Source organism: Sparus aurata, chromosome 5 (assembly GCF_900880675.1).
Source record: "Sparus aurata chromosome 5, fSpaAur1.1, whole genome shotgun sequence".
NCBI classification, from domain to species: Eukaryota; Metazoa; Chordata; class Actinopteri; order Spariformes; family Sparidae; genus Sparus; species Sparus aurata.
Window position 1 is genome coordinate 36,829,769 of NC_044191.1, and position 24,009 is coordinate 36,853,777.

Genomic DNA, 24,009 nt, shown 5'->3' on the forward strand with positions numbered 1-24,009 from the left:
CAGGTCTGCTCTTTTTTTTTTCTTTTTTCTTTTTTTTTCTAAAATACTATTGGACACAAGCTGTGTTTGTCAAAGAAGGAAACCTATCACAGTGCACGCTCTCCACTGGGATCTACGTAAAAGCGGAAATACGTCATCCCTCCCCATAAGGATACCACCAAAGTAGCCACGCTCTCGACTGCGTTTGTCAACACAAAACCGCGACAATGTCTGCATCATGTAGTTTTTTGTAAAGCAGTGATTCTCAACCAGTGGTCTGGGGACAACATTGGTCTCTGAGGGGGTTCCAGTTCCCAACTTAGCTAAATGATAGAGAGTTAGTTGGACGGTGCAGGTTCATTTGGTTACAGTTTTAATGATTGTTAATAAACATCTGCAACATCTGCTGTCCTCCTGTGATCCCATTCATTGTATTTGTTTTTATAGGTGTTTCTGCAGGCTTTATATAACATTGTGGTTCTAAAAGCGAGCACATCAGTGCAGGTGGTTTCAAAGAGTTCATTCTCAGAAACAAGAGTTAAAAGGTCCTTAAATTTATTTAGAAATTATAGTAATTCATTGATGTGAAACATAAGAAATGTACTCTTACTCTTACTTTTACTTAAAGTAAATTAAAAGCATGTACTTTTGGATACCTAAGTACCTTTAAAAGCAAGTACTTTTTTACTCTTACTCGAGTAACATGTCGACTGAGCTACTTTTACTTGTAACGGAGTAAATTTTGACCAGTAGTATTTGTACTCTTACTCAAGTACTGGGGTCGAGTACTCTGTCCATCTCTGCTGAATAGATACGGCCTTTCTATTCTATCAAAGGCCTGTCGGGCATCCAGCCACAATACTGCTGTATCTCTGGCATCAAATTTTTCATGAATTATATTCAGAACCCTTCTAATATTATGAAAACCTTGGCGCTTCTGCACAAAACCATTCTGGTCATTATGGACTAGATTTGGGATATAAGGATCTAACCTTGCTAAGATTTTACATAGATTTATTGTATCAACGCCAATCAGGCTCATCGGTCTGAATGAGGAACATCGCGTAGGAGGTTTTCCTGGTTTCAAAATCACTGTTATCATTGCCAACCTCAAAGTGGTTGGAAGAGTTCCATTTTGATAGGATTCTTTATACATGTTTAAAAGGGGGACAATTAATTTTTCTTTAAATGTTTTGTAAAATTCAATTGGTAAGCCATCAGGCCCTGGCACCTATTTTGAATAGACTGTGATATCTCTTCAATTGTTAAATCATTATCTAATTCCTTTTCGGCCTCATTTTTCAAAGTTTGAAATTGTAAATGATCAAGAAATGTGTCCTGTTCTCCAGAAGGTACAGGGTTTTCTGATTTGTATAAAAGTTCATAAAATTCTCTAAATCTACTATTCATTTCCAATGGATCAGTTGTCAGATTTCCAGAGGAAGTCATTATGTTGTTAATCGCTCTTTCAGACTGTATTTTTTAAATTCTCCATGCCAAAAGTTTCCCGGCTTTTTCGCCTTGATTGTGGTAATTTTGCTTCAGCCATATTAAGCTTTTGGCTGCTTTATCAGCAGAGAGTTTATTATATTCAGCTCCTAAGAGCAACAGATCTCTTTGTTTTGTTGGATCATCATTTTCATTTATATCCATTTCATCTTAGCATCTACAATGTATTGTTTCAGCAGTTCCCTTGTTGTCGTTTTAGAAGTATCATGGCCAGTAGAACGATCTTTTGCCGGATTCAACGTGCAGTTAAAGTCTCCTCCAATAATAAATGAGCCTCGTAAAGCGGATAAACTGAGGAAGAGATCTTCCAGAAATGTAGGTTTATCCTCATTTGGGCCGTAAACACTGACCAGATTTAATGTATGAGAAAGGAGGTTACGCTGGGTAACGACATACCTTCCAGCTGAATCTTGGATTGTTTTAATAACCTGGAATGTTATTGTTCTGTGGATGAGTGCGAGTGCACCTCTGCACCTCTCTTTTCATTGAACTTTAACATCAGTCAGAAAGTCACATCCTGAACATGTTCATAGATATTTACATAAGCTAAACTGAGCGTCAGTAGCAACAGGCAAATAAAACATTTAAAACCTAAAATCACGAGATAAGTAATTAATAAAGAATGAAACAGAAACAACATGAGTAAATGAATAAAGGGGCACATGAAAGACAGAAAAACACAAGTGGTCAGTCAGGAATTGGGGCATATAGATGTTTTTACAAGTGCAATCAAAAACAAAAACAAAGACAAAAAGATGTTTTTACAGGTGTTTTCATTTTAAAAAACATCTTTTTGGGCCGCAGCGCGTCACGTGACGGTGTAATTACACCGTTTCACCGCTACGAAGACTCTGCGGAGCCTGGCGCTGTTCACAGGAGCCCGAGGAGAAGAACCAGAAGAAGAACCCGAAGGAGGAAGTGATGCATCATGACAGACGCTCAGACACCACAGAAGTAGAAGAAGTGTAAACACTGAGACATGGTGGCTGCTGACGGACTCACAGCTCTGTGAAGGGTCCATCTAATCCGCAGCCTGTGAGGTGGGAGCCGGAACGTCGTTAAAGACAAAATAAGAAGTTTCTTTTCTTGTAAAAAGCGTCAGTGAGTCGCGGCGTCACTGATAAAGCCTGTCTGATCTTATTGTTTAAAGTCCGTCTTAAAGTTTGTTTTCATCTTTCAAAGATAAAGTCTGTGGCTTGAAGTCACTCTGATGAACTCCTCATGTTGTCTCTGATGCCAGAACCTCCAAATAATTCTGGTTTCTGTCAGTCTGATGCGTCATCACTGAAAGCTTCCTGTATTTCTCCTCAAAACCTTTAAAGACATTCACAGTAAATTGTGGAGATGCACAGGTGTGTAACCCTCAGGATGATGACAACGATGACATCATGATGCAGTGATCCTGAGATAGTCGACACACTGCTGACGAGGCAAAGTGCAGAATTTCTGTATCATTCACTGCATCAGGTCCACAGAGTTTGACACTAACTGATGAACATTGTACAAAAAGAGTCTCAGCTCGATGTGTTTATCACACAGAAGTATCATCATATGTTGCTGTAGCGATAGTTTGTCCCACCATTAACATGTCGTCAGTAGAACCAGTTTGTTCTGGTCCTGTGGTCCAGTTGAGCGCGATGTTCGATGGTGTGCTAAATGTTCAACCAGAGGTCCTTTATGTGAAGAGAGAAGTGACCCAGCAGCCGTCTGCACCATCAGCTGTGCTGTTCCTCAGCAGCAGCATCAGTCTTCACTCTGCTCTTTACGTTTGTACATCCTGAATGACGTAAACGCAGGTTTGACTGTGATAATGTGACGTTGAACTGAACGAACTCTTTGTCTTGTAGCTGCAGCATGTTGACGGCTGTCAGAGCCGCCGGGTGCCTCAGACACCTGAGGAGAGTCTGGAGCTGTGCTGTGAGCTCAGGTAAACACTTCTTCTTCTGTTCATGAATAAAACCCAAGTTTCTAATGTAAGAGATCTAAGAAGTGGAACTGACTGTGTGACTGTGACTCAGCAGCACAGTGTGTGATTTCAGATCACAGCAGGTTGTTATTGTGATACAGTTGGCAGCTTTTGTTGGACCCGTCTGTATCTCACTGCAACTGACTGTTATTGTCATGGTTGATGAATTTGTGGCTATTTGTAAAAAAAAAAAAAAAACTAAATCAAACTTCACAATCTTCCTCTTCCACTAATGGACCTTATTGATCGAGCGTTTCATAATCAGAATCAGAAACAGGAACAGGTTTATTACCAGGAAGGATTTTACACCAACAAGGAATTTGTCTTGATGAATAAGACATTTGAAGACAATAAACAATAACTATTACATTATAAAATAAACAAAACAGAGACGTAAGTGTGGGATGACTGATGAATCCAGATGGGAGAGCTGTACAGGAATGACAAAATAGATTAAAAAAAATAAAAGATCAGTGTAGCAGGCGGTGATGGAGGAGGTGAGGATGGACTCCATGATGGAGGTGTAGAAGTGCACCATCGTCGTCTTTGGCAGGTTGAACTTCTTCAGCTGCTGCATAAAGAACATCCTCTGTTGAGCTTCCTTGGTGAGATTTTTGGTCCTGGATGTTAAGTCCAGATGCTGGAGGATGTAGTGCAGGGACGTGTTTACTGCATCGTCTACAGACCTGTTGGCTCTGTAGGGGAACTGCAGGGGTCCAGGAGTGGGTTGGTTAGGGATTTGAGGTGGGACAGCACCAAGCGATCAAACGACTTCATGACCACAGAGGTCAGGGCGACGGGTCTGTAGTCAGTCAGTCCTGTGGTCTTTGGCTTTTGGGGACGGAGATGATGGTGGAGACTTTGAAGCAGGCTGGCACATGACATGTCTCCAGTGAGGTGTTGAAGATGTCCGTGAACACCGGAGACAGCTGGTCAGCGCCGTGCTTCAGGGTGGATGGAGGGACAGAGTCTGGTCCGGCTGCTTTGCGTGGGTTCTGTCTCTTGAAGAGCTTGTTGACGTCCCTCTCCTGCAGACAGAGAGCCGTCACTGTGGTAGAGGAGGAGGACCCAGAGGTGTGAAGTGGAGAGGCCCAGGGTCCTGCTGAGCTGGGAGAACTTGTTCAGATCATTTGCAAGTCGCAGGTCGTTGACAGAGTCGAAGGTTTTTGGTGAGAACTGTTGTTGGAGTTTCTCCGAGTGCTGTTGTTTAGCTTGTTTGTCTGGTAGTCAGTGACGTCACAGCCAACAGAGTCGTTGGTGACGTTGTCTCCTAACTGAAACATTGTAGAGCAACTCACAGAGCTGAACCAGAACCAGCTGTCCTCTCATTAGCCGTTTTTATACTGGGCAGCAAGCCTCGGTCCGCAGATTTAGACAGAAGGCGGAATATTGGGGGTCTGTTTTGGTCCGTCGATTTGCCGCCTTGGAGGGTGCACTTATTTCCACCTTCATTGCTGTAAATCCAAGACGTCAGTGAGGTGTTGATGACCTGCACTGTTGTGCGACTCACAGCCGGGGAGTTTTAAAACCAGGAAACAGCTGATCAGCAGTCAGTCCATCATTTCATCTGCGGACATTAAGATGAACTGGACAGCCGCTGAGATCCAGGAGATGCTAGCGTCTCCTCGCTCTCTGTAGCTGTCCTTGTTGCAGCAAGCTGCTAACAGTCACTGCTAAGACAAATTCACTGTCACTGTTCACAGCTCAACTTCGAGCTTCACGTCACGTCACATGTTTACTTCTACCTCAGAGGCGGCTTTTGGAAAAGGAGGAATATTACGCTTCCGTTTTAGAAAGACAGGCCGGCTCTGCTGCCTTTATCTTGGAGCAAATGTGCTGCCTTTTCTATCTAAAAGAGGCTACCGAGAGACCGCGTACACAAGCCGACACATCAAGTTTGGTATTTTACTCTGTGTTCAGACAGTCGGGTTGTGGTAGCAGATAAGATGCTGGGTCAGGATCACCCATAGGAATATTTATTTATATATGAATATATTTTGGAACATCCCCTGCAGTCCCAGCTGTTGTTGGATGCAACCTTTTCTAATAACAGGTGTTTCCACAGATCCCCCAAGGCCAAAGAAAGGAAGGGGCCTGGGTGAGGCATTTGTAGGCTCTTAAGAACACAACCAAGAATGAGAATAATAAGTGGCAAGCCCTGGATGATCATGACAATAAAGGGAAGGTCCAGGGGGGTGGGAGCATATTTTATAGTTAGTAAGTGAGTTTTATGTAGAGATGAGACAAGCAGTTCTCAGCTACAGGGTTAACTGATGTGGATCAGCTCACTGCCTCTCATTCTCTCTTCAGAAACCTTTTTATTCTGATAGCACTGTTTCATCTCAACAGATATGCTCTTTAAAACACTCAGAGATCAAAGATTAACCACATCCAAGCCTTCTGTATTTGATCATTAACCTGAAACAGATAACAGAGTGCTGGAGACGTCCTGCCGCTGTAGTTCCACTGCAGCAGAAGTCAGTTTCTCTGTAGATCAGGAGGTCGTAGGAGTTGTAGCAGCTTCTTGAGGTGTTTGTTCTGTGATGGAGAAGTCGGTTCACTTAAGTTCTCTGAGTCCTGCTGAGTTGAGACTGTTGATCAGGAAGGAAGATCCCAGAATCAGAACCACGACTGGATTAGCTAACGGTAAGAATCTAAAAGATAAACTGCAGGTCCGTGTTGGTCTCGTGCAGAATCACAGTTTAATTGTGTGATGACTTCAGCAGCTTCGTGAAGACTTCATGTTAATGAAGCTGTAGATCTGGTCTGAGATCAGTTAGTGATGTGTTCTCTGCTGCAGACTGAGATCACAGCAGACGAGCTGATGGAGACTTCTGATGTTTAAATCAAGTCTCAGCTGCTTCAGTTGTTCAGCAGAATGCTGCAACTCTGTTTAACTGTGAAGCTCCAGAACTGTTCTGTGGACTACAACACTTCACCTGACTTTTGTGTGTGTGTGTGTGTGTGTTCAGGATACCAGCAGGCTAACGTCGTCATCCTGCCCAGTCACCTGGCCGACGACTTTGAGGCATTCTGTCACAGAAATCCTGCCCCGTTGCCCCTCCTTTATCGCAGCCAATCAGGAGAGACTTCCTGTCCACCTCTCGCCAAACATGCTGACATCAGGTAGAACACACACACACACACACACACACACACTGAGCAGGTGTCACACTGACGTCTGTTACTCTGACTGTGTGTTGTTCTTCTTCTTGCTCCGCTGTGACGATGCGTTTGTCAGCGAGTCGTTCAGAATAATTAGCGAGTGGTGGTTGATTGAGGAGAATCTCGCTTCTCTCCTTCCTGGTGATGAATGATTGATTTGTGTCTCAACAAGTGTCGGCTGATTTCACGTCACGACTCGTTTAATGTTCGAGCCGATCTGTCAAACATTCACCAGGATGTGCTGAGCTGACGTCAGACGGACCAGCTGATAATTAGACACTGACTCCAGACTTTCTCCTCGTGGCTCAGCTGGAGAGCTGCAGCCTCTGAAGGAATCATGATGAATCGGTTCATCTATAAAATGTGAAAGAAAAATGAAGCGTGCTCGTCACAGATCCTCAGAGCTCAAAGTGACGTCTTCATGTCACTTCTTTTATTCAGCCAACAGTCCAAAACCCAACAGACAAACCTCACATCCAACAAATGATCAGTTAACAGTTGGTAATTCATTCTCTTCTGATCTCTTGGATTAATGATCTGATTAATCAAATCAAATCAGTTGTATTTATATAGCCCAAAATCTCAATCACATTGCCTCAATGTGCTTTACAGTCTGTACAGTGAACGACATCCTTCCTTTTCCTCCAGTGAGGAAAAACTTGTTGATTTGAAAAAAAAACTATAAACAGGATAAAAAAACGATGTAAGAAACCTGATGAAGAGCCACAGAGGAGGATCCCTCTTCCAGGACGGACAGACATGCAAGAGATGTAGCGTGGACAGAAAAGAGCAACAATTCACAGTTTACAAGTTACATCAACAGAAAGTCTGATACAAGTTATGTAAAGTGAGCTGATCCAGGAGACGACCGAGCAGGACGAGGCATCACCAAGTGGAGCCCGAGCCAGACGACCTCCTGTCCACCATGTTGACCTGGAAGAGGGCAGGACACACAAGATGATTAGTAACAGACAGAGAGAGGGATCAAGATTTACAGAATATAGATATGAGGAGAAAACAGGGGAGAGCAATGATCCAGCAGAGCCCAGGGTGTGACGATCAGATCTGTCAGTGTTTCATGGCAGCAGGAGCCCGGAGACTCAACATGACATCATCATGACATCATCATGACATCAACATGACATCATCATGACATCAACATGACCTATCCTGACATCAACCTGACAGCATTACATCATCATGACATCCACATGCATCACATGACCATCATCATGACCTCACATGACATCAACATTACAACCATGACATCACTATGACATCATCCATGACATCACCATGACATCTCACCTGACATCACCATCATCATGACATCAACATGACATCATCATGACATCACCATGCATCACCATGACCTCATCATGACATCAACATGACATCATCATGACATCATCATGACATCAACATGACATCATCATGACATCACCATGACCATCAACATGACAATCATCATGACATCAACATGACAATCAACATGACATCATCAGGGGACATCATCATGACATCAACAGACATCATCATGACATCAACACCCCCCCTCAAATGAAATCATCATGACATCATCATGACATTCAACATGACATCAACATGACATCAACATGACATCATCATGACATATTTACCAGTGATTTCTAATCACTTTGATATTTTAGGTGAGCAAATGAAGAGACATGAATCTACAGTGTTGAAGAATCATTGAAAGGTCCTGATGAGCAGATGCTGCGGTGATGTGCGCTGCTCCAGTCTTCTGACCGCTCAGAGCGCTTTACAATACGCAAAGAATTTGTCAGGCGTGTTCGTTTGTTTGAGAGGTGAAAGTAGACAGACCAACAGAGAAGACAGACTACAGAGTACTGTTAACTATTTAATAAGAAGAATTGTATCATTAAGCAAAAAGCTTGATCAAGACTTTCTCTGTTTGAAAAATCGCAGCCAGCAAAAGCCAAGCAACCAGTTGCCCAGAGAAAGATGCAGACTTTCAGCATGTAATACATTATATATTGCTGTCACAATGTATGTGTTGAATTGTCATTTGTCAATCATATAGATGGGATGAATACTATTACTGGACAATCAAGTAAAAAAGGTGGGGAGGATCCGTGGTTTAGACTTTAGCCCTCCAATCAGTGGAGCACAAACTGGTCCCAGTTTCTCAGCACACGATCCTGATTCCTGAAGACGTCACCCTGTTGAAGAAAACAAAATGTTCCTGGCCTCGTCTGTCTGTTCCCGCTATCTGCCTTTGTTTATGGCGCCTTCACTGTTGCATACGCACAAGGGATTTAGGAGGTGATATCGCTGGCCTTCAAGGCCTCTTCATGTGTGACAGTGAAAGGTGAATGTGTTCTCTCTCACACCCTGGCTTTGCTCTCCATGTGTTAGCCCTCATCTCATTTGTCAACAGGATATGTGCTCTGTACTCTTTTAATAATGTGAGATAATAGGAAAAGATGGAAGAAGACAATCTATATGTGTTGTGCAATATTAAAGCATCTAAGTCTGGCAGACGTCATAATGTAAGGAGCAATGAACGATGTGTGTGTAGGTTCATGAGCAGTGTGTTTAGTAGGCCGGGGTCACAGGGGGACATGCTAAGTGGTGGGTGGGGCATAAAGGGGCATAATGAAAATGTGTAAATCCTAACAAGTAACTAAAGTTGTCAGATAAAGTGGACATAGTAGCAGAACCTCAAAATTGAAGTACAGAACTTGAGAGGTTATTCTCCACTTTGACTGCAAGATTTTTGTTTTTACTGTAAATATATTGTTTCCAGTTATCTGTTATTGATCTGCTTGTTGACTAATAATCAGTATCAGCTGGGAAAAAACAAACTACTGCAGACATGTTTCTCAGCTCAGGTATTTACCGACATGTTTACCTGTCGCTCCCTCAGGTCAGGTCTCTGCACCTCTCTGTGATCCTGCTGACTGAACATAATGTACATGATGTGTGTTCGTGTCCGTCTGTGTCTTCAGGACGGACGTCTCTCAGTTCTGTGTGTATGAAGACGGCCGGCTGGTGAGAACCGTGTCCAGCCTGCAGACGTCCAGCACGCAGCACAGGTACGCTTCCTGTCCGTGTTCACATCCTTCTGTCGGGTTTGAACCCTCCATAACAGATGAGAACTGAATGAATGAATCGCCTGCATTCGTGACTCGGTCCAAATGTATTTAACTCAGAAGTGAGACAGCACATGTTCTGTCGGTACCATGATGGGCTGAAGGTTAGAGAGGAGAGCTTGTGACCGGAGGGTCGCTGGTTCAAATCCCTTCGACCAGCAGGATAAACCTGTGAAGGGAAAGTGGAAGGCAGCACCTATAAACCTCCCCTTCCCTCATTAGCTCTGCTGAGGTGCCCTTGAGCAAGGCCCTTCACATGCTACTGCAGGTCTCTTGATGTTGGGTTGTACGAGGTTCTGACCGTCAGCTCTCCGTCTGTCAGGAGCAGCAGGTAGCTCCGACAGACGACACACCTGAAGAAACATACATCTGTTAATGTTGAGGGAGCGAAACCAAACCAACAGGCTCCTCAAAACCTAAAGCACACTGAACATGATACGTGTTTTAGGTGCGTCTTGTTTTAGCTGGCTGAAACACGTCCTGCTGTCGGCGCTACGTGCTGCTCCTGACGGACGGAGAGCTGACGGTCAGAACCTCGTACAACCCAACATCACTTTAACCCGACCGGTCCAGCGGCGCTGCTCAGTGGTGCTGAACAGACTCCAGCTGTGAATGTGTCACTTTCAGAGAACGTGTGTCAGTCGTGTGTCATCACCGTTCAGTCAGCTGACACACTTTGTTTTTTTCATATCTTGGCTTCACTTCGTCTCTTCCTCGTGTTCCAGGAACACGTCGGAGGCTTCGAGTGGCGGCTCGTGGTCAGACATGGTGTGTTTCTACCTGGGCTGCAGTTTTGGCTTCGAGGGCAGCATGAAGAAGGCCGGAGTCCCGGTCAGGAACGTGGAGCAAGGCACCAACGTCAGCATGTTCAGGGTACGGTCCAGATATCTGCACGGGTCCAGATATCTGCACAGGTCCAGATATCAGCACAGGTCCAGACATCAGCACAGGTCCAGATATCAGCACAGGTCCAGATATCTGCACGGGTCCAGATATCTGCACAGGTCCAGATATCAGCACAGGTCCAGATATCAGCACAGGTCCAGATATCAGCACAGGTCCAGATATCTGCACAGGTCCAGATATCAGCACAGGTCCAGACATCAGCACACAGGTCCAGATATCAGCACAGGTCCAGATATCAGCACAGGTCCAGATATCAGCACACAGGTCCAGATATCTGCACACAGGTCCAGATATCAGCACACAGGTCCAGATATCTGCACACAGGTCCAGATATCTGCACAGGTCCAGATATCTGCACACAGGTCCAGACATCAGCACGGGTCCAGATATCTGCACGGGTCCAGATATCTGCACAGGTCCAGATATCTGCACAGGTCCAGATATCAGCACAGGTCCAGATATCAGCACACAGGTCCAGATATCTGCACACAGGTCCAGATATCAGCACAGGTCCAGATATCAGCACAGGTCCAGATATCAGCACAGGTCCAGATATCAGCACAGGTCCAGATATCTGCACAGGTCCAGATATCAGCACAGGTCCAGATATCAGCACGGGTCCAGATATCTGCACAGGTCCAGATATCAGCACGGGTCCAGATATCTGCACACAGGTCCAGATATCAGCACAGGTCCAGATATCAGCACAGGTCCAGATATCTGCACACAGGTCCAGATATCTGCACACAGGTCCAGATATCAGCACAGGTCCAGATATCTGCACAGGTCCAGATATCAGCACACAGGTCCAGATATCAGCACACAGGTCCAGATATCAGCACAGGTCCAGATATCTGCACAGGTCCAGATATCAGCACACAGGTCCAGATATCAGCACACAGGTCCAGATATCTGCACACAGGTCCAGATATCAGCACACAGGTCCAGATATCTGCACAGGTCCAGATATCAGCACAGGTCCAGATATCTGCACAGGTCCAGATATCAGCACACAGGTCCAGATATCAGCACACAGGTCCAGATATCAGCACAGGTCCAGATATCTGCACAGGTCCAGATATCAGCACACAGGTCCAGATATCAGCACACAGGTCCAGATATCTGCACACAGGTCCAGATATCAGCACACAGGTCCAGATATCTGCACAGGTCCAGATATCAGCACACAGGTCCAGATATCAGCACACAGGTCCAGATATCTGCACACAGGTCCAGATATCAGCACAGGTCCAGATATCTGCACACAGGTCCAGATATCAGCACACAGGTCCAGATATCTGCACAGGTCCAGATATCAGCACGGGTCCAGATATCTGCACACAGGTCCAGATATCAGCACACAGGTCCAGATATCAGCACACAGGTCCAGATATCTGCACACAGGTCCAGATATCAGCACAGGTCCAGATATCTGCACACAGGTCCAGATATCAGCACACAGGTCCAGATATCTGCACACAGGTCCAGATATCAGCACAGGTCCAGATATCTGCACACAGGTCCAGATATCAGCACACAGGTCCAGATATCTGCACAGGTCCAGATATCAGCACAGGTCCAGATATCTGCACACAGGTCCAGATATCAGCACACAGGTCCAGATATCTGCACACAGGTCCAGATATCTGCACAGGTCCAGATATCTGCACAGGTCCAGATATCAGCACACAGGTCCAGATATCAGCACACAGGTCCAGATATCTGCACACAGGTCCAGATATCAGCACAGGTCCAGATATCTGCACACAGGTCCAGATATCAGCACAGGTCCAGATATCTGCACAGGTCCAGATATCAGCACAGGTCCAGATATCTGCACAGGTCCAGATATCTGCACAGGTCCAGATATCAGCACAGGTCCAGATATCTGCACAGGTCCAGATATCAGCACACGGGTCCAGATATCTGCACGGGTCCAGATATCAGCACGGGTCCAGATATCTGCACAGGTCCAGATATCAGCACGGGTCCAGATATCTGCACAGGTCCAGATATCAGCACACGGGTCCAGATATCTGCACGGGTCCAGATATCAGCACAGGTCCAGATATCAGCACAGGTCCAGATATCTGCACAGGTCCAGATATCAGCACACGGGTCCAGATATCAGCACACGGGTCCAGATATCAGCACAGGTCCAGATATCTGCACAGGTCCAGATATCAGCACAGGTCCAGATATCTGCACAGGTCCAGATATCTGCACAGGTCCAGATATCAGCACAGGTCCAGATATCAGCACACGGGTCCAGATATCTGCACGGGTCCAGATATCAGCACGGGTCCAGATATCTGCACGGGTCCAGATATCAGCACGGGTCCAGATATCTGCACAGGTCCAGATATCAGCACACGGGTCCAGATATCTGCACGGGTCCAGATATCAGCACAGGTCCAGATATCAGCACAGGTCCAGATATCTGCACACAGGTCCAGATATCTGCACACAGGTCCAGATATCAGCACAGGTCCAGATATCAGCACGGGTCCAGATATCTGCACAGGTCCAGATATCAGCACACGGGTCCAGATATCAGCACACGGGTCCAGATATCAGCACAGGTCCAGATATCTGCACAGGTCCAGATATCAGCACAGGTCCAGATATCTGCACAGGTCCAGATATCTGCACAGGTCCAGATATCAGCACACAGGTCCAGATATCTGCACACAGGTCCAGATATCTGCACGGGTCCAGATATCAGCACACAGGTCCAGATATCTGCACGGGTCCAGATATCTGCACAGGACCAGATATCTGCACGGGTCCAGATATCTGCACGGGTCCAGATATCAGCACGGGTCCAGATATCTGCACGGGTCCAGATATCTGCACAGGTCCAGATATCAGCACAGGTCCAGATATCAGCACGGGTCCAGATATCAGCACAGGTCCAGATATCAGCACGGGTCCAGATATCCACACACAGGTCCAGATATCAGCACGGGTCCAGATATCTGCACAGGTCCAGATATCTGCACACAGGTCCAGATATCTGCACACAGGTCCAGATATCTGCACAGGTCCAGATATCTGCACACAGGTCCAGATATCTGCACAGGTCCAGATATCTGCACAGGTCCAGATATCTGCACGGGTCCAGATATCAGCACACAGGTCCAGATATCAGCACAGGTCCAGATATCAGCACGGGTCCAGATATCCACACACAGGTCCAGATATCAGCACGGGTCCAGATATCTGCACAGGTCCAGATATCTGCACACAGGTCCAGATATCTGCACACAGGTCCAGATATCTGCACAGGTCCAGATATCTGCACACAGGTCCAGATATCTGCACAGGTCCAGATATCTGCACAGGTCCAGATATCAGCACGGGTCCAGATATCTGCACACAGGTCCAGATATCAGCACAGGTCCAGATATCAGCACAGGTCCAGATATCTGCACACAGGTCCAGATATCTGCACACAGGTCCAGATATCAGCACAGGTCCAGATATCTGCACAGGTCCAGATATCAGCACACAGGTCCAGATATCAGCACACAGGTCCAGATATCAGCACAGGTCCAGATATCTGCACAGGTCCAGATATCAGCACACAGGTCCAGATATCAGCACACAGGTCCAGATATCTGCACACAGGTCCAGATATCAGCACACAGGTCCAGATATCTGCACAGGTCCAGATATCAGCACAGGTCCAGATATCTGCACAGGTCCAGATATCAGCACACAGGTCCAGATATCAGCACACAGGTCCAGATATCAGCACAGGTCCAGATATCTGCACAGGTCCAGATATCAGCACACAGGTCCAGATATCAGCACACAGGTCCAGATATCAGCACACAGGTCCAGATACAGGTCCAGATATCTGCACAGGTCCAGATATCAGCACACAGGTCCAGATATCAGCACACAGGTCCAGATATCTGCACACAGGTCCAGATATCAGCACAGGTCCAGATATCTGCACACAGGTCCAGATATCAGCACACAGGTCCAGATATCTGCACAGGTCCAGATATCAGCACGGGTCCAGATATCTGCACACAGGTCCAGATATCAGCACACAGGTCCAGATATCAGCACACAGGTCCAGATATCTGCACACAGGTCCAGATATCAGCACAGGTCCAGATATCTGCACACAGGTCCAGATATCAGCACACAGGTCCAGATATCTGCACACAGGTCCAGATATCAGCACAGGTCCAGATATCTGCACACAGGTCCAGATATCAGCACACAGGTCCAGATATCTGCACAGGTCCAGATATCAGCACAGGTCCAGATATCTGCACACAGGTCCAGATATCAGCACACAGGTCCAGATATCTGCACACAGGTCCAGATATCTGCACAGGTCCAGATATCTGCACAGGTCCAGATATCAGCACGGGTCCAGATATCTGCACAGGTCCAGATATCAGCACACGGGTCCAGATATCTGCACGGGTCCAGATATCAGCACAGGTCCAGATATCAGCACAGGTCCAGATATCTGCACAGGTCCAGATATCAGCACACGGGTCCAGATATCAGCACACGGGTCCAGATATCAGCACAGGTCCAGATATCTGCACAGGTCCAGATATCAGCACAGGTCCAGATATCTGCACAGGTCCAGATATCTGCACAGGTCCAGATATCAGCACAGGTCCAGATATCAGCACACGGGTCCAGATATCTGCACGGGTCCAGATATCAGCACGGGTCCAGATATCTGCACGGGTCCAGATATCAGCACGGGTCCAGATATCTGCACAGGTCCAGATATCAGCACACGGGTCCAGATATCTGCACGGGTCCAGATATCAGCACAGGTCCAGATATCAGCACAGGTCCAGATATCTGCACACAGGTCCAGATATCTGCACACAGGTCCAGATATCAGCACAGGTCCAGATATCAGCACACGGGTCCAGATATCAGCACACGGGTCCAGATATCAGCACAGGTCCAGATATCTGCACAGGTCCAGATATCAGCACAGGTCCAGATATCTGCACAGGTCCAGATATCTGCACAGGTCCAGATATCAGCACACAGGTCCAGATATCTGCACACAGGTCCAGATATCTGCACGGGTCCAGATATCAGCACACAGGTCCAGATATCTGCACGGGTCCAGATATCTGCACAGGACCAGATATCTGCACGGGTCCAGATATCTGCACGGGTCCAGATATCAGCACGGGTCCAGATATCTGCACGGGTCCAGATATCTGCACAGGTCCAGATATCAGCACAGGTCCAGATATCAGCACGGGTCCAGATATCAGCACAGGTCCAGATATCAGCACGGGTCCAGATATCCACACACAGGTCCAGATATCAGCACGGGTCCAGATATCTGCACAGGTCCAGATATCTGCACACAGGTCCAGATATCTGCACACAGGTCCAGATATCTGCACAGGTCCAGATATCTGCACACAGGTCCAGATATCTGCACAGGTCCAGATATCTGCACAGGTCCAGATATCTGCACGGGTCCAGATATCAGCACACAGGTCCAGATATCAGCACAGGTCCAGATATCAGCACGGGTCCAGATATCCACACACAGGTCCAGATATCAGCACGGGTCCAGATATCTGCACAGGTCCAGATATCTGCACACAGGTCCAGATATCTGCACAGGTCCAGATATCTGCACACAGGTCCAGATATCTGCACAGGTCCAGATATCTGCACAGGTCCAGATATCAGCACACAGGTCCAGATATCAGCACAGGTCCAGATATCAGCACGGGTCCAGATATCAGCACAGGTCCAGATCAGATGAAGTGTATCTGTATTGTATCTTGGTGTTTTGTATTCTGTCCTCATGTTCTTTGTGTGAGAGATAAACACAGACATCATGTGCTTCTGTTCTCACAGACATCCAATATTTAGGACACAACTGTGTGCATCATAACACCAAACACAGTGTGTGTGATCCCAGTTTGTTCCCAGCTGTAAATCAGGACATTTTGTTTTCTGCATCACTTTAGAGAACAACTAGAGACTTTAGAGAACAACTAGAGACTTTAGAGACTAGACTAGAGATGGTTTTCAAAGAGAGTGAGATCATCTCTGACTCAGCTGAAAACAAAGACGACATGTTTAATGATTAATGTTGTTTTTGCAGATATATGATTATTCTGAATGTTTCAAACCAGTTGGAACATGAGAGACTAAAGAGTGGGAAAGCTGCCCACTCACCCAAAATGCCAGAACTTTTCCAGGTTCATGTCGGGTCAAGCTGAACTCTACAAATGCTTAAGTTGTGAATTTAGACAAGTTCAGCCCTCAAACCTGTCGCAGGGCAGCCGCGAGACGTTCAGCTGAGCTGAGCTGAGTGAAGGAAGTGAGACTGATATCGTGTCATACGGAGCAGAAGGTTCTGCCCAACCCAGTGAACATGAAGTGATCCTGAGTTTAGAATACAGAATCACAAAATAATGAAATTTAGCTCAAAGGGCCAAACTAAAAAAAACTCACGACCAGAACCGGGAAAAGCCCTGGATTTTGGAGTTGGAAAGGAAAAACCTGTAAAAAAGTGTGTGTGTGTGTGTGTGTGTGTCTGTGTGTCTGTGTGTCTGTGTGTGTGTGTGTGTGTGTGTGTGTGTGCAGACTGCAGTCCCCTGTGTTCCTGCAGGAGTGTTCTGCTGCCCCCTAGTGGTCACCATGCGTCCTGTTCCAGCTGCCATGTTGGACGCTACAGTGGAGGTGACTCACCTCAACCCGCTGGCACATGGAGCCCCTGTACATATAGGAGACCCAGGTACACACACACACACACACACACACACACACACACACACACACATGCAGTGAACAGTGTTGGGTCACAGGAGTCCAGAGAATGGGCCTGCAGAACCCGGATCCTGCTCCAACACTTCTTCAGAGTTGCTCAGAGTCTTTGAAGACTTTGTTGTCTCTCTCAGGCAGCAACACAATTAACTGGAGTCGATCCCGGCCGGGACCAGGCTGACCCGGAGCTCTGGGCTCCTGGTTTCACACCTGATTTCCTATCCTGTCCTGGAGTTTTAGGGTTCTTTCCTGTCACGTCCACTCTCTGTTCTTTTCAGAGGGTATTTCCTTCTGAAGATGTTGGAGATAACATACAAGAGTACACAGGATCAATGACATCGTCCCTTTACACTTTATACCTTCATGTTCCGCTGTGTGACTCTGGGTTGTGTGTGTGTGTGTGTGTGTGTGTGTGTGTGTGTGTGTGTGTGTGTGTGTGTGTGTGTGTGTGGGGGGGGGTGTGTGTGTGTGTGTGTGTGTGTGTGTGTGTGTGTGCAGCGCTCCTCGGGATACCCGACCTGTCCAGACCCGACTATGGTGACGGAGTGGAGCTGCAGCCCGGCGACGTCCCGGTGTTCTGGGCCTGTGGAGTCACTGCCATAGAGGCCATCCTCAGCAGCAGTGAGTCCTCTGATTGTTCTTCTGTTCCGACTCCACGACCTCTTCAGCGACTGCAGTGTTTCCTGCTCCGTCTCTTTCAGAGCCGTCTCTGGCGTTCAGTCACTCCCCGGGCTGCATGTTCCTGACAGACGTCCCAGACTCCTCCTCTCCTCCACCCTCTGACACTGTGCACTCCCCCACCTCGGATCACAGTCTGGATCTGATCCCTCGCAGCTTTCTGCTGTCCCAGAATCCCTTGCTGTACAGTTTGGCGTCTCAGAGGGCCATTGAGAGAATCAGACAGCTGGAGACGATTATCGGAGAGGACCCAGGTGAGCACACAGGAAGTGATGTCACTCTTTAAGGAAACGGGTGGTGGTGGAATATTATTTCAGCAGCTAATGATTGAGCTCGTACAGAGTCCAGAGTGATGAAAGCGTCTGACTGCAGTGACGTCTCATGTCGCTGCAGTTGTGGCAATAACATGTTTAATGTTCAACAGTTATGAAATGCAGAAACAGAAACAAGAAGAATTGGCACAAAACATGAGACTGTATGTTAGAAACATCTGCTGAGAGATCTGTGTGAAGTGTGAGACGTGACAGAAGTGACTCAGCAGACTGGTGTTGGTGTGTGTCTGTGTCTGTGTTCAGGGCAGCGAGGGATCAGAGCTTTGTTCCTTCAGGATGAACTCCTGCGCTCCTGTCTGTCACTCTCCCACGCCGTCTCTGTTGCCATAACAACCGGCTTCCCCACACACTACCAGCACAGGTACATAAACACACTGTCAGCTACACAACTGTGTGTGGTTACAGAGTCATCAGGCGGCTGATGTCCCGAGGTGGAGTCACCACAACATGTTGTTAAAGTGAAACTCTCACCAAAAAGCAACCGAGGCTTTTTTTTGTGAATGTACCGAGTCAAACTTCATGTAAAAGCATAATTATGATGAAAGAAGCACTTTAAAGATTTACCTTATTTTCGTTTTCGATTTTGCTTTTCAATGGGAGTGCTACGGGCACTTTTACGCTAGCATCAAAATCTCTCTGTTTAAAACAGTAAGAAGTCTCGACACAACATGAAACTTTGCTGGTAGCATCACCAGGGTCTCTACACATGAACACGAGCACTGAGAACATTGTTTGTGTACACAGAGTTTACTAAAAAGAAGGTTTCTGAACAACTCACGTTAGCAGTAGCTTGTTCCGCTCGCCGCCGTCCTGCCAGTGGAGAAGTGTCGATCCCAGAATGTGACGTAACCTGGAGGACAGTTAAGGTGGAACTACTGTCTTCCAGCAACAACTATCCACGCGAGATCTCACGTGACTTTTCCGGCTTTTGATTTTAGTATTGTTTCTTATATGAGGCTCCTTTTTCAACTTCAAGGCCAAACAAAACAACAAATTATCCTGCATTTATATGGAACTAAGCTTTAGGAGCGTTCCACCTTAACTGTCCTCCAGGTTACGTCACATTCTGAGATCGACACTTCTCCACTGGCAGGACGGCGGCGAGCGGAACAAACAATGTTCTCAATGCTCGTGTTCATGTGTAGAGAAGTTTCATGTTGTGTCGAGTCTTCTTACTGTTTTAAACAGAGAGATTTTGATGCTAGCGTAAAAGTGCCCGTAGCACTCCATTGAAAAGCAAAATCGAAAACGAAAATAAGGTAAATCTTTAAAGTTTCACTTTAAGAGACAGATCCTACATGATCAACCCCTCTTCATTTCCATGCCTTAATAAACAAACTGACCTTAAAGGAAAACACAGTTTATACTGTTTTACTTTGTTTATATGTGGCGGACCCTGCCACTGTTCTAGCTTCAAACAGTGTTCTAGGACCTCATTCTCCTGAGAGAACAGCTGGTTTATTCAATTATGGAACAAAGTTTGGATTATTACTCATTAATATTGTGAATATTAAAAGTTTTAATTTCTTCTATAAAACTCCAGACTGCTCCTTTAATAAAGCTGCTGGTAGCTCTCCTGGTAAAGTACACGACTCCTTCAGGTTTGAATCCTCTCTGTAGTTTTTGCTGCAGTAAATAAAAGTTGACTGACTTAAAAACTCTTCAGACGTTTGAGACTGAAGCTGAAAGACGATTTTACACTGTGAGGACGTCAGCTGGTCATCAGACCTTCATTCTGCAGAAGACGTCTTAGGATTTGAACTGACGTTGTTTGGAGACGTTTCTGTCAGCAGCTCGACTTTCTCTGCTGAAACACAGTTAATGATTCAGTCAGAGCGTGACGTCTCAGTGAGAAGAGGAGCGATCAGACGCAGCCTGTCATGGGGAACCACGCAGAGCTGGATGCAGTGATCCTCAATGAGAATCTGTGAATATCAGCAGATTGTTTCTTTACCAAAGTAAAGTGATTGTTTCTCATTTAAGAAACAAAAATAATACATTAAAACAATCTTAAATGATCTCAAGCAGGTCGAAAGTTTCTCTGCACTAAATCTAATATATGACATATTGTCACTGGACTTCAAACTTCAGTCTTTACACTGAAAATGACTCACGACTGTCGCTCACAGGAAGAGACGTGTTAATGTTCTGAATTTTAAAAGCACTCGTTGAAAATAAACGAATGAAAAGACGTAGAAACACGGAGCGGTAACTGCTCCATCAGCTGAAACAGGAAGCATCACAGCACAACAACATCCAGGAAACTTCAGTATTGATCAATGTGTCGATCAAAGTATTGATTGTTGTTGGTGTTTCCCCTTCAGCCCTCCCGACGAGACCGATGGCCCACCGGGAGCCATCGCCATGGCAACCATGCTGCTGTCGCTAGGGAAACAGGTCACGATGGTGACGGACAAGAGAGGCCTGGACATGAACCGGGCCATCATCGATGAAGCCGTGAGGACGGGTGGGAAAGACTTTAAATGTTACATTCATAACATCAAAAATAACCTGTGACAAACACAAGTTTATGATTCTGACGAGATAATCTTCACAGAGGAACGTGAATTAACTGCGTAGCAATAAGAAGCTAATGTTAGCCTACAAACAGACGACATCACGGTCACATGACTTAAACGTCACCACCACTAAGAGTCTTACTGCACAGTTACCATCCAGGTTTTCTATAAACTGATCAATGTACAAGATTAAAGATAAAAAGCTCCTTCTTGCTTTAATGACTCTTTAATTTCAGGTGTGCTGAAAACTGCAGTGCCACTGGTCACCTTTGAAGACGGCGGCCCAGACTCTGCTCTGCACTTCCTGTGTCACCATGGAGACCGCAGTAAACCCAGGTGAGGATGAGTTCCACGACTAGTCCGGGTCGGTTCTGATATGTACAGCTGAACATCTGAACAAAGAGATGTTCCAGTCAGTAGACATGTTACCTGCAGAATGAGTCACGTCGCGTCTGTCAGCTTCACGAGTGTCAAAGTCATGTGCTTGTGATTCCAGGTACGACCACCTGGTGGCGATCGAGCGCAGTGGACGTGCTGGAGACGGAAACTATTACAACATGAGAGGAATAAACATCAAACATCTGGTGGATCCCATCGACGACCTGTTCATCGCTGCCCAGGAGATACCAGGGATCAGTACGACAGGTCGCGTCATACACTCTGTTTCTTTATGTCACCGTTTGTTTCTGTAGTTCAGATCCTGATTATTATTATAATCATTCTTCTTGTTAGGGATCGGTGATGGAGGTAACGAGCTGGGGATGGGTAAGCTGAAGGAGAAGGTGAGCACTCTGATGCCCAAAGGGAGTCTCATCGCCTGTGATGTTCCTGCCGACTTCGCCGTCACTGCCGGTACGGAATCTTTACACTGACTGTACAAACAGAAGATTATATCACTACGACCAAAACATAATATGTAATAAAGCAGATGAATATCTCTCCTGGTGATGCTCGGGGTTGGAATCCTCGTCATCCTCTCGTCTGAAAGCGTTGGTTCTGTCTCCACTGGACTCTCTGATGTGTTTGTGCTTCAGGAATGTGTTCGTAGATCATCACTTCACACACGAAGGGAACTGAGACATTCAAGTCTTTTACTGACCTCAGGTCATCTATAGTCATGTCACTCTGTCCAAATTACAACTGTCAGTTTTTCCCACAGACATTTTCCTTCACCGTGTTAAAGTTGTTCAGACATTTCCTGCTTCTTATCACAGTTATTTTAAATGACCAAACTGAAGCTACAGTACATGTTGTGTAGTGGTAAAGTACTCTGATAGGGAAGTCTAACCTCACGGGTGCCTCCCTCCTGCAGGAGTGTCTAACTGGGGAGGATACGCGGTGGCCTGTGGGCTCTACCTGCTGCACACCTGCCCCGCCCACCAGAGGTACCTGAGGAGAGGACTGGGAGCGGAGCAGGGAGCCCCCCGAGACCAGCTGCAGGACTGGACCGCTAACCTGCCGTCTGTGGAGAAGGTGACCACGCACACACACACACACACACACACACACACACACACCATCAAACATATCATTTCCTCGTCATAGTGAGTTACATTTGATTTGTTTTCATGAGATCAGAAGTTATTCTCGTCATCATCACAGAATAATAAAGTCAGCGAGGCGGCCTCACACTGACCTGCACTCCCTCTGTTCCTCCACCAGGAGGAGTCCATCCTCTCCACTCTGGTGAGTTTCGGGATAAGAAGCGGGAAAACTGGTAACCTGGCCATGGAGGTGGACGGGTTGACCTTTCACCCCACACACTCTGACATCATCAGCAGACTGCTGGAGGTCACGCGGGGATCAAACTACTGTTAGAAGGGCCGACTGTGACGTTCCTCGTGTCTGACCTGCAGAGCTCAGAACTTAAACGTGTTACAACAATTGAAGAACAGAAACACCTTATTAGTTCAGTAGGTTGCTGGTTACCTTCTCTCAAACAGCCTGGGTTCATTTTAATGAAATAAGACTAGTTTTGTTCTGAAGTCTTGAACTGTTCAGAGTTAAATATGTTATTATTTTAGAGACAGAGTTTGTCTCCTTAAGTTCTGGACAAAAAGATCTTGTTGTCTCATTTGTTATTCTGTGATAATGACCTAAATAACTCTCAAACTCTTAAACAAATTAAATTTAACTTGTTATTTTCAGAAATAATTGGTGTGACTCGCGGCTGTTCAGAGCTTCTGCTTATCCACAGACACAACTAATGACTGGGCTAATAACAAAAAGAGCAAAGGGCCAGAATGAGGCTGTTGAATGAATCTGCCTTCCACTGTTTTGTTTTTACTGCTGAGCCTCATGAATGTCTTTTATGATGTGTTGATATAAATACACAGTGTGTGTGTTCCTGTTCACAAACCTGATGACTTCAGATCAATAATACTGAAGCACACTTGTGTCACTTTCTGATGGAAAAGAGCAAAAAATGATGATGAAGTTTCTCTGCTTGGAAAAGTGACGTTGTTTATTAATGTAGTCAGAAATATTTAAAAACTGCTGGAAATGACTTTTGATTAGAATTTTGTACAGACTAAAATATATTTTAGATTAAATATCACGACCCAAAGTCTTTGTGTGTGTTGATCTTTTCTACAGCTGTTGAACTTGACTCTCACACTGCTGTCTTTATTAGAGTCGGGCTGCAACATTATTGATGTTTCAGTTATCTTCAACACTAATAGATTAATTCAGAGTCCAAAGTGACATCTGCACTTTGATTTGTCCAACCAACAGTCCAAAACTCTTCATGTTCTGTCAGAAAGGACACAGCAACATTTCAAAGCCTTTACTCAAGTCTCATAAGTGAAAAATACCCAGAGGATCAAAATAAACACGAGAAACAACGAGCTGAAACTCTCAGTGGAAACGTGTTCACCTGCTGGATGAAATCTTTTGCAACAACCAACATCTCTGTAAGTGAACGTAAACGACCTCCTGTAGAGAAGAGGTCGCCGTGAGTTCCTGTAATGGAGAACTGCGTTTTAAACAATATTACCAAGTTTTGTTGAACTAACCTTGTTTTCTTACAT

The 24,009-nt window shown here is 45.9% G+C and overlaps 1 protein-coding gene across 2 annotated transcripts; it reads left to right on the top strand.

Annotated features, from left to right (window-relative positions):
* Positions 1–2,377: 2,377 nt before the first annotated feature.
* On the top strand, positions 2,378–23,551 carry dglucy (D-glutamate cyclase). Of its 2 annotated transcripts, XM_030416367.1 has the most exons (15): positions 2,378–2,528; positions 3,336–3,415; positions 6,427–6,580; positions 9,613–9,699; positions 10,482–10,629; positions 17,272–17,422; positions 17,950–18,072; positions 18,153–18,383; positions 18,705–18,822; positions 20,786–20,928; positions 21,217–21,316; positions 21,477–21,625; positions 21,713–21,832; positions 22,293–22,453; positions 22,643–23,551. In XM_030416367.1, the coding sequence occupies exons 2-15, from the start codon at positions 3,343–3,345 to the stop codon at positions 22,796–22,798; spliced, it is 1,914 nt and encodes a 637-aa protein (XP_030272227.1). In that variant the 5' UTR covers positions 2,378–2,528; positions 3,336–3,342; the 3' UTR covers positions 22,799–23,551. The 2 variants fall into 2 exon arrangements, with proteins under 2 accessions (XP_030272227.1, XP_030272226.1); XM_030416366.1 differs by lacking the exons at positions 2,378–2,528; positions 3,336–3,415 and adding an exon at positions 5,273–6,100.
* The last annotated feature ends 458 nt before the right edge of the window (positions 23,552–24,009 follow it).